Source organism: Cololabis saira, chromosome 5 (genome assembly GCF_033807715.1).
Source record: "Cololabis saira isolate AMF1-May2022 chromosome 5, fColSai1.1, whole genome shotgun sequence".
Taxonomy (NCBI): domain Eukaryota; kingdom Metazoa; phylum Chordata; class Actinopteri; order Beloniformes; family Belonidae; genus Cololabis; species Cololabis saira.
In genome coordinates, this window is record NC_084591.1 from 21,552,482 (window position 1) to 21,564,794 (window position 12,313).

The following is a 12,313-nucleotide window of genomic DNA, read 5'->3' on the forward strand; positions in this document are numbered from 1 at the left end:
TGTGTACAATATGTGGATTCATTTGCCCTAAATGCAAGTACACATGCACGAGTGACTGATCTGACCGGGACTGATTCCATCCTATGTCATATCAGGGACATATCTTGGGTATGAAATCCTTTGAGATAAAAAAACTGTTTATACACTGTAATATCGACCCACAATACAGCTCCCTGATGCAAGGATATGTTGCAGCGGTTCCACCTCCTTATCTGTGAAAAACTGAAGAAGAACATCATGTCATTAATCATTCTCCTTGTGTCCTTCACTCATTTGAGAGATGTTCATATTTAGCCGTATAACTTGTGGAGCAGGTCCCTTTAGTGTGATATTATTTAAAAACAGAGGGACGCAGGGTTACTCCTCTGCCTGAACATGGCGAACGACTCAATAAAACAAATATCAGAGTGAGAGTGAGAGTGAGAGTGAGAGAGCTTTCCACGATTTGTTCCCACAAGATGCTTACTCAAAAACTCTCTTGATCGTGAAATGTAATATGACCAACAAATCTAAATTCTCTTGATAAGTGGCTCTAATTTCCTTGTTACTGATTGGCTGATTTTATCGCTAATGGGAACTTTAATGTATTTCTATTTGCGGTCAGTGAGAGGTGGAATGGCGACTCAGAGCCCTCAGTGAGCTCAGCCTGCTTTAGACAGCAGCAGCAGTGGAAACCAAAGAAAAATGTCTGCTATTTGTGAAAAATTCGGTATGATGGTTGAAACTAGAATTTCTACGTTTAAATATTTAAACTAAGCAGACCGTTTACTGTACACATTAATGTCACATTACGTCAGTGAATCACATTAAACATTGACTCTACTGTTAGTTAAATCCTGCCTATTCAAGGCTGGCAGTGATGCAGCAGACAAAATCCTTGGGACACATACAAAGCTGCACACACACGAGCACGTAAAATAAGTCAGCATCACCGTGGGAAGCCCTCTAGCAAGCCACTTATTAACTTCCTGTCAAAGGTTTTGGTCACACTACCATTTTCTGTCAGGGGATGAACAGGCAGCTGCCTGAAGTAAGAATCAGCTGATATGAACAAAAATGGAGAAAGAAGCTGGCTGTAGTTACTTTCTACCAATTTGCCCATTCTGTCTTAACTAAAGTAGCTTTAGTTAAAGTATTGTAATCTGGAGTTTTGACTGAGATGTTGCAGTAATGAACGGTTAAATTAAAGAACTGACTTTTATTTCAATGACGATTTTATCAAGATAATCCAAGATAAAAGGATAACTGTTGGGTCCAGAAGATTCAGGTTTGGTTGTGATTCAACTGTGATGATGGAAGGAGAGCTCTTGATCAGTACTTTGGTGCGTGGTGGAGTTGGAACAACTACGAAACACCATATGCTGCAGGGCAGGGGTCGGGTAAAAGAAGGTAGTTGTATCCGAAACAGTTTGGGAGTGTGCATGTTTCCCCGTTTTGTTCCCCGTCACGCAGACAACACTTGCTGTCAGCAGCCCGTACCTGCAATGATGTCATCCATCTGCTCCAGCGCAGCCTCCAGCATGTGACTGGCCTCTGACTCCATGGCGACGGCAGGAAGCATCAGATCTCAAGCGTTCTGTTTCAAATAGACATTAAAAACGGGTTACTATTCACTCACTTTATAGTGTCTCTATATCCTACCTACTTGATGGTATCTAAGAAATGTCATGAGCAAAAAAAAAAAAAAAAAAAGAGCTTCTATGACATGCAAAAATGATAAAGTGGAGATGGGAATAAGAAAAATTGTAACTGCTAAGCAACCTCCTATGAGCTTTGACAATGTAATCCTGAGGAGGGAAATAAACCAATAAGGAAACTCCTTCGTTAGTGTAAAGTGTAATGTAAGTTCTGCACATAAGACACCTTTATTCATACTGATAAAAATGCCAAACTTTTTCACAGATGTTTTTTCCAAATAGTCTAAATACAATCCACCTACGGTTTCCAATTAAAAAAAAGACAAAGAACACATCAATGGATATTTCTATAACTAAAGACACACACACAGTATTAATGATAATAATATTATCGTTTCAGATAAGATTTAAACATGTATTCGTGATCTGGAGTGAACTGTCCATTTTAAAACATACAGGACTGTCTCAGAAAATTAGAATATTGTGATAAAGTCCTTTATTTTCTGTAAAAATGTCATACATTCTGGATTCATTCGAATCAACTGAAATATTGCAAGCCTTTTATTATTTGAATATTGCTGATCATGGTTTACAGTTTAAGATTAAGATTCCCAGAATATTCAAATTTTTTGAGATGGGATATTTGAGTTTTCCTAAACTGTAAACCATAATCAGCAATATTAAAATAATAAAAGGCTTGCAATATTTCAGTTGATTTGTAATGAATCCAGAATGTATGACATTTTTACATTACAGAAAATAAAGGACTTTATCACAATATTCTAATTTTCTGAGACAGTCCTTTATGTTTTAAAATGGACAGTTCACTCCAGATCACGAATACATGTTTAAATCTTATCTGAATCTTTTATCTTATCTTTTTTTTTTTTTTTTTAAATTGCATTACAGAAAATAAAAGGACTTTATCACAATATTCTAATTTTCTGAGACAGTCCTGTATTACCGGTAGTAACACACTAGTCCTCCTGCAGGTGTAACATCCTACACTCACCAACAGGGGTCTGTAAAGTTCAGATTTCCAAATTTATTTTTGACTTAAACATGTATCCATCAATTAAAATCAAATAAACCTTCATATTTATGAAATATGGTACATTTTCCTCCCCCCACTGATACAAGACACCACAGTGTTCATACTTGTGTAGATATACGACACAAATGCACATATTTCTTCAAATACCACCAATGCTGCCAAACAAAGTATAGTTGCTTGCAGCAGGATTTAGTCTCAGTTTGTCATTGCCGCTTTTAGTTGCCCCTCAAAACGTCTGCCGTTCCCTTCTTCTGCTTTTCGCCCCATCCGTCCTCCCTTCAATGCCTGAGACTCATCCTTTTTCAAGTCATCGCTCTTTTACGGCCCTCATCTCTCTGTCATGCTGTCATGCCGACTTACTGACAAATAGACATCAATGTGCAAATCAAGGGGAAAGACGGTGATGTAATCTACAGATGCCTTGAGAGAATAAACCTCCTATGAAGCCGACTAATGCTCATCTACATTAGCGGCAACTTCCACTTCATTACGATGGCGAACGCTGACAACACGCATATAACACAGCAGTCACAGCAGGATTACACTTCTGCGCTGCTCTTGCAAATCAGGATTTTTCAGCCAAAGCGTCCCATGGTGCACCCGTGTGTAAAGACTTCAGTGCGTGCATTTAAGAAAAGCCTTCTGATTCTGCTGTTTGATAATACAAATGCCTTGATATGAGTTTTGTTGAGACTGAGGGCGACGGGACCATTCAGACATTATGACAGACTGACTCTGTTCAACAGCATTGTGACAGCGGTTGACCTCAACAGAACAAGAACGCCTTTGTCTCCGAGGTATGCTTATGTGTGTTTGAAAAAGGCAGTTTTATGTAAGCAAGGAAATTGTGGTTATCTTGTGAAGCTGCATGTATGTGAAGGTCCTGTTTTCGAAGATTTGTTTTGTCCCAGTTCAGAACTGACAAAGAAAAAAATAAAAGCCCAACAATCCCGTCCTCTGTCTCCAGAGCTGCGTGATGTGTACGACTCTGATCTGTGGGATCTTGTGCCTTCCTGTCAGTGAGTGTCAGCTTCTGCTTCCTTCCTCCTATCCTTCCTCCCTTCCGATCTTGAACAGATTAAACTTTATAACATAAATAAAACAGTAACAACTTAAGCTCTGTGGACAAAAAGCCTCATACAATGCATTTGTTGCAGGAATTCAGATTCCAGCTTGGATTATTTGTAAGGTAATGATGACCCTGGACCACAAGTGGACACAGCAGTCCTTGCTAAGTGTGCAGCTACAGTTCTATGTATTGTCTTTAATATAGTGTTCAAATATAACTGGATTTATACATACACACAAAAATGGTATTACCTGAATGTTAAAAATAATGCACAAGGGCATCAGAACCCAAGTCCAAAACATAAAAACCCAAGGTGAAACCCTTGAAATACAATGTAATATGTCCTCCTTATTCAGGACAAAGCAGAGTAAAGCTGACTATGCTATTAACCTTCTCTATTAATGTGGTTTATTCAGCTCAGGTCTCAAAAAGACAGAAGTGGACCCGATATGCGTTTTTTTTTTTATGGTAGATTCTTTGGAGCAGATTTTTGATGTAGATGACACTTCTCTGATGCCAGTTATTAAAAAATAATAGACAATAATGAGCTCAATAATAGGTCAATCAATTCATTTGGCTACCTATACATATGAACAAGTAAAATAATGCACACAGAGTATTGTGCACTGCAGAGAGCACATCTCTCCACTGGTGTCTCCACATGCCAAAAGCTGACTGCACAGGAATCTTAAGTTGGTTAAATTGCATTCATATATCGCTGATCTCAAAGACAAAAGAGGAATTCAGTTCCAGATGGTTGCTCCCCGGTGATTAATGTGAAACCTGGATGTCAGGATCATCCCCAGAGATTAAAGCATTGTCTGTGTGTGACTTCTCACTCATGTCTTGCTTATTAGGAAACAGACGCACCTTTTTTCCATCGAGACCAAGATCCAGAAAAACTAGTTTGTCGGACATGACATTGTAAACTGCTGCTTACACTTGCTTCAGTGTCGACAGCTCTCTTCTGAGTAGGACGGCAGGATGAAGGTATGTTCATCCTACAGCCCCCTGAAGAGGACAGTACCTACTTTTACAGATATAAACGTTACAGTTGCACTGGTTGTAAAATGACACTGGAAGGATTTTCGACCCGTTTTCATTAAAAGCCGTCACCTAAGCAAGTAAGTCAAACATGGTTCCATGTTGATGGAGGAGTTTAATGAAGAACAATGCACAACAACAGATCAGCAGCTTTCTGCTGAGCCCTCCTGCAGTCATACAAACACCCAGACACCCTATTCAAACATCCACTGCCCCTGCTTTAAGTGGGATAAACTATCAACTAAAGATCCTCTAATCCTACAACCTGCAGGCCGGGCACATTTGTTTTCAAAGATCAACAATACCGTTTTGCTCCATTAAAAAACAAAAACAAAACATCAGTAACTGCTGCTGATGAACTTGACTCAATCTCTCCACATTCACTGGATTTGAGTAATATTATTCAGAAATATACCATGTGATAATACCCAACATCTGTAAGGTGCCTGAACACAATCATATCAAGAGATCTGCTCCATTTACCGCCCTCACATGCAAGTCCAGAAGACAAAGCACACTATGTCCTCTCCAATCCTCTCCTCTCTTCACCTCCAGGCTCGAGTTACTCTTAAAATAGAATCCCAGTGGGAAGAAAACACCCCCCAAAATCTTAGATATTGGCCAAGTTGAGGCATCGGCTTCGCAATTAGAAATATCTATAGAGTAAATAAGTATAAACACTGAGGTCTCTGCAGTGCAAGCACAGCTTCTTCTCACACTTCTTAAAAATGTGAATGAGAAAGACCTTTTAATGCTGATATGATGTGGTCTACACGCACACCGTTAATCTCTGTCCACACCAACAAATCTGCTAGGTGGCTTTATACCATCGCTGTTTATATGTTGACAGCCTGACATGTTACTGCCATGTAACACATTTAAGGTTGTGTCTCTTTCACATGTTTCTGTTTGATCCCGTTGGTTAGGAGATGGCCAACGGAAGCAGCACACGAAGCGAGAATTAAACATTTGCCCATATGACAGTAATTCTGCATGCGGCTTTGAAGTGAGTTCATATTTCCCCTGGAGTCATTCGTGCAGGAAATGAAAATGCTGGAGTTAAACAGGAGTGTTTTGACAAAGTCCTGAATTAAGAATTATTACAATGACACTTTGTTACACCTTTCCTAGCTGTGTAGACAGCTTTAAATTGCTCCTGAAGGGCTAAGCTTCCACTAGTGTGACTATATAGCGTGGTAAACTGCTTAATCAAGACAGTAAGCATAACTTTTTAGGAGGATTATTTCTCTCTAAGGCGCAGAGCCAGCCTCACACACAGGCACGTGAGAGAGGAGCTGCGAAGAATATAATCTCAGAGCTGTGGGTTTGAACACTGGTCAGATGATCTGTTCTTCTATATGGCTGCGTGGGGCGTGTGGCCTGTGAACCGTGGCTGATGCACAGCTTCTAGGGAGGAAAGAATATATAGTTTTAATGTGACCCCTAGCGTTGCACTGCCCTGTGATGAACTTCACTTCGCTTTCTTTTGTCCGATTTAGTCCTGCTAGAATGCATTTCATCAGCTCTGTTTTACTCTGCTCGGCTCTCAGGGAAATGGGAGTTGTTTCTCCTCTCCGCCCGTGTTCTACGCCGGTCAGTCCAGTTGACTTCTGCTTTCATTGCTGTAATCCATTTGGCCCTCAGACTGAGGTAATGAACCATCGCACAAAAACAGCACATGACTTCCAGTCAATGATCGTAATGAGGCTCACAAGCTGCAATGTTCACATTTAAATAATACTTTGGATCTTCTCTAACTGTCATGAGTGTCAGACACTAGACACACGAGATGAGGTCAATTCATAAATAACAGTACCCTGTTGCAATTTCCCACTAACTTGTTATTTACAGTTTCAATTTCAAATTCCAGTATTACGCAGGATTCCTAATTGAAATGGACCCAAATCTTTATTAATCATGTGTTTTGATGGTCTTTACATGTTAGGTCTTGTAGAGTGTCATTAATGTGAGAATATTCCAGCTCATCAACTCTTTGCATTAACACAGAGGTGAGTTTGTGGAGCTGCTGATTTTCACACGCCCTCGGACCTGGCACGCATTGAGATTCCTCTAATGTCAGTTATTGAGCATCCCGACTGCAGCAATCATTACTGTTACAACTTGCCTGGGGAGAAAAACGGCTAAGATTAATAGATTACACCTGGGAAAGACCTGTGTGTGTGTGTGTGTGTGTGTGTGTGTGTGTGTGTGTGTGTGTGTGTGTGTGTGTGTGTGTGTGTGTGTGTGTGTGTGTGTGTGTGTGTGTGTGTGTGTGTGTTGACAAGTTTGGTTAGTCAAAAACTGGTGTAATAAATTTAATAAATGAAAACAGCTGCTTCACCAAGATTACATCACACACTTGAGCCCATCTACACAAAAAACAACAAAGGCAGTGCAGCACCTGATCAACTGTCGGTTTACCATGAATTACTGTCACAATCTCTTTTTCCAGGTCTTTTAGTCCAAAATCCCCTTTCTTTTGATTTGAGACACACATCTTTGTCCAACGTAAACATTAATGATCACATTACATTTTCAACCAAAAACTTAAAAAATACAATCTTGTGCCTGACAACATGAAGATGCCCGTAATAAAACTAAACATCCAGTTTGATTGTACAGTAGCTGCTGTATAGTAGTAGTGCATTATTCAATGCTGTTAATGCAAATGAAAGATTGCATTAGTATTTTTTGGGGAAATTTTATCCATTACTCATTTTTTCTTTTCTTTTCTTTATTTAACCCCCGCCCCCCCCGCCCTTTATTAAATATTTATTGCATTTCGTCAACTACTAGAGAGACAACAACTGTTAAAATTCCTCGTATTTGTCTACGTATTTGGTGATTAAAGCGGATTCTGATTCTCTTAACTCTTCACTTCACTCTTGATCATAAGAGAAAGGAAATCTTTGTAATGAACAGCTGGTGCACGAGGGGGAGAAAGCAAAGAACAAGAAACAAGAAAGCCATTATTCCCAGGTGTTTGCATACATACACACTCTGGACAACGTATCCGGCGGTGCAAACGTAACATATGCAAATGATAAATCAACTAAAATAAATGTTTCTAATTATGTAATAGTATCAGGTTATATCAGGACTATGACTAGAGTTTAAAAAGGTCAAGACACAAAAGTATGTTCACAAAACTCATTAGGTGCACATACGAGGAGAGCCCAAAGGTTACCTACTACGTGTCAACATTAAACAAAGCTGTCAATACTCCAAAGTGCATAAATCTGAGTCTCAAAATGTGAAATTCCACACCACTTAGACCTTTGAAGAGTCAAATTCTTGGCATAAGTCAGTGAGAACAAGAAACACCAGTGCTTGTGGCGCTGTGTTGTTCACAGGACTGGTGGTTAAACATCAACGCCGGAGAAGAAAAAAAAAGACGTACTAAGGAGGGGCAGGAGAAGATAGACGGGTGTGTGTGAGTTTACCGTTCCTCTTCATTTGGCTTAGCCTGTTTGGATTAGTGTCACCAGCTAGAGGCCAGACCTAAGCCCTCCAGGCCCTGCTGTCACACAGGGTAAATACAACTGTGTGTGTGCATTAAGAAAAGCCAACAAGAAACACCAGATTCTTCAGCAATTAACATCAATGCGACAGGACCACTGACATTTAAAATGAGGATGCTTCCCAGTCTGTCCTTTAGTCCAGCAAGAAAATCCACCCCTTTCCCCTTTCACTTTCTCTTCATCTTCCTCAGCGTCTCTTCCACTTTTTGAGACAAAATATTCCAGCATTTCCAACCACTTTTCTTTCCTTCCACTGCAAAAAGGTGCAGGTATTAACAGTGAATTAAACCAATCTCCCCCACACAATAAACCACTCATGCAGTGAAGCAACACCGTCAGATTGGAAATGGACGCCGCCGAAACCAAAAATCTGTGGGATCCCATATTTTGATTCTCATTAGTTTAGATGAGATGCGTTTATTTTATCGTGGATGCAGTAAATAACTGCAGCCAAGCATAATGGTCACACAAAAGGATGGCTGCTCTGGTGATCTCAGAAGACCTTGCTAAGACCATGTGATCTTAAGGAGATAAAAGAAGTATTTACAGGTCATTCAAACAGTTCACGCATGAGTTTTTAGTTCATGAGCTGCTTTAGGCACAGCCCAACATCCCATGATTCATCTGTACGTTGTGATTCCAAAGCTGAAACCAGCTAACAGATTGTCTTCTCTGTACTTCCCTGATGAGTGTTTGAGTTTCAAATTATGCAAAATTCTGTTATTTTTTGCAATCAATGCATTTGTGGATGAGTATATGCCCATTTATGGCTAAAAATTAAAGTAGACATCAGCCTTGTGAACTTGCATACAATAGAGATATTTTTTTAAATGAACTCCAATCCCTACTACAATGATATCAGTGACTGCAGAAATAACCATATGGGGGAAGAATGACCTGGGAAAAATGTCTCTAGAACTACAAAATGAGGCTACATTTGCAAATACCACTTAAGTCTTATGTTAACCAGAGGCAATTTTGCAGTATCCGGGGCTGCGGTCATCTGGGAAGTACCGTTAAACAATAGAAATGTGCAGTGTGGTCAAACAATTACTACAAATGTTTCTTTGGAAAAATAAAAAATAAAAGGGTGCAGTCTGCTCTGAACCAAAGAAAAAACAGCATACAAAGGCCTGGGTCTGTGATGGTGTGTCAATCAGGACACTTAAATGCACTAACAGAAATTCTAATTGTTGCCTTAATCAGACCGATATCGAATTTTTCAAAGCCATGTTTACTGTCACAATTGCGGTGGATAGGACCCAGATGCAGGAGACCAGGAGGCAGGAGTTCCAAAAAACGTGTTTTATTAACTTAACCAAAACCTAAAGCGCCAAATAAAAAAAACCCAAATAAAAACAGGAACTAAATAACCAAACCGTGACAGTTTACACCTTAGCCGGGCTGAATTGAAGCTCTAGCGATCGAGCTGTTATTGCCAGATGATGCGCCCTAATCAAAGTTATTTCGGCATTTATATGCAACCCACGCTGAACGGAGATACCGAGACTCCCCTTTCCGGAAGTGACGAGCTGCAGGAGCGAGAATAACAACAGTCACGGCATCACAACAACACAGTAACAGAAGAAGAAGAAGAGGGAGACTTTGCTGCATTTTGATGATCAGGTTTAGTATGTATGAAATTTACAGATCTGCTGCATCATTAGCGTCCATTTTTTTGCATGTTGTTGTCGTCCTTCGTACTTGTTTACTAATTGTACTTGAAGAACGCCAACGCGAAAGTGTGTGTGGCGCCACCTAGCGTTGCTGGGTGGAACGCACCTCACTCTATAATCCGATTGTCTTCTTGCACATGTATACTTGGATTTCTCTGAAACTCCAGTTTAATCCTTAGCTCGATTGTTACCAATACCTTGATTTAGATGTGCATGTAACCGCACTGAGTGCCTTTGTGAAGGGTAGTTGACACTTCTATGTTAGTAGCAGAAAAGTGTATTGAGATCAAGAAATGTATGCTACCTTAAAGACATCCATGCATCCATTTTAACTAACAATGTAAGCGCTGTTTGCGATTTCCTTGCAATCGTTTTTTGAAATGGACTGTTCAGCCTGCAGTCCTGACCTGGCACCAAGAGAACATTTACATTTTTCATGTTATGCTATGATTAATAAAACTGATGAAGCACCACAATAGAGAGGTTTCACCTTGATCAGAAGCTCGGGGTTTGGTAGACTGTGAAGCCTTAATCCTCTACTTTCTGTGTGCTCCAGTAAGGACCCTGTTAAGTGTCCCCATCCCACTGCTCACCATTCACTCTGCTGTTATTGGCTACCCTTGTAAACCAATCACACACATTATTGGCAATCACATCCCACAGCAACAGAGAATATTGAAGGGTGTTACTTTTTTAAATAAATCATGTCTCAGGGGGGCAGGGACAGATGTATGGGCTGGGGTGATCTTTGGTTGGTGTGTTGAGGGCCAATCTGAATGCACAATTAATATTTGCAGAAGCATTAAGTCAGTTAAAAAGAAAAAAAAAACTGTTAGTTTTAGTTAGTTAGTTTTTTAATAGTTTTAGACAACCTGCCTTAGTTTGGTCTTTTAACGAATATGTTGCAGGCCAAGAATGCAAATACTGGATGTATATCAACAAATGACATTAAACTGACAATAATCATCAAACAACTTGCAATTGTATTTACAGGTATATGTATAAATCATGCATATCTGTTTAAATAGTCAAGGAAACAATCATGGCTGATTGTGAAGCTTTTCCAGGACTTTCCAGGACATTGTTCAGAGCATCCGCAGCGTCCTCTGAGTAATGGTTGGTTAGTTGGGTGGTTTGCAGTTTGTGGCAGTGTGTATTTCACTGTGTGTGGAATTAACTGCATGTGTTGTGTTTGATGACCAGAGTAAAATCGGTATGACAAGAGATGTCATTTAGCCTCGTCACACATATTCACACAAACGCAGAGGGCTGTGCAGCTGCAGTGAAAGCAGGTTTGTCAGAAGGAACACAACAACACGCAACATGTGCACCGCTGGCCTCAACGTCGTCTGGCTTTTAGGTTCTGCCTTTTTCTCCTTCCTGACGTTTAAACCACAAGCATGTCATCTCCAAAAGGTTGATTAAATATTAGACTGTAACCTCACTGCACAGAATGAGTACAATCTTAGCTGATACAAAACAACCAATAGTTCTTGATCTTTTTTCTTCCTAAACTTTCAGCTTTTCCCTTTTAGAGTAAATCTTCCACCTGTCCTCTGCCTTTCCCACTCTGACACTATCTAGCTGCACATCCTCTTTAACCATATCCATAAACCCTGTTTGGTCTTTCTCTTTTGACGCCTGCCAGCTCCATCATCTGCATCCTTCTAGCAATCTATATCCATTGTACCTCCTCTGCAGATATCCAGACCATCTGGCCTCTCTAACTAAGTCTCCACAACAGCCAGTCTGAGCTATCCCTCCAATGTGCTCATTCCTAATCGTGTCCAACCTCATCACTCCTACAGAAAACCTCAGCATCTTCAGCTCTGCTACCTCCAGCTCTGCATCCTGTCACCATTTCTAAACCATATAACATAGGTGGTCTCATTACTTAAAAGCTGAATTATGTTTCTGGATTTTGGCTCTTACATTCTAAGACAGATCTACATCTGCAATAATACACAGGAGCTATTTTTATGTTATTTGGACCAAGTACAAACCAAATCTGAAGAATTTTCAAGTCACATCAAGCATTCCTGTCCATCAGTACTTGTTATGTAAATAAAAGCAGCTCAGAGGCCACGACTTAATAAACATACATGAAACTGCAACTACCTCTAAGTGAATGATTCATTGTTCAGAATAATCTAAATGCCCGCCCAGGGAGAAATGAGTAATAAACTGGATGTATCATAAAGATGTGCTAGAGCATTCGATTAAAAATGAAAATGCAATTTCTTTGCATGAACTTAGCTCTCCGTTTAAAGACTGCCAGAAGTTACAACTGAAATTGTCCATTAGGTTAGGGA

The 12,313-nt window shown here is 39.9% G+C and overlaps 1 protein-coding gene across 2 annotated transcripts in view; it reads right to left on the reverse strand.

The window, feature by feature from the left end:
* Positions 1-12,313, reverse strand: part of ppfibp2b (PPFIA binding protein 2b) — a 90,761-nt gene that overhangs the window by 63,618 nt on the left and 14,830 nt on the right. For both annotated transcript variants that reach the window (XR_009782697.1, XM_061721192.1), the window contains exon 2: positions 1,480-1,576. Coding sequence is in view for 1 of the 2 variants with exons in the window: in XM_061721192.1 (XP_061577176.1) it covers positions 1,480-1,561 (82 nt within the window). In the remaining variant the exon portion in view is untranslated. The remainder of the gene's footprint in view (positions 1-1,479; positions 1,577-12,313) is intronic.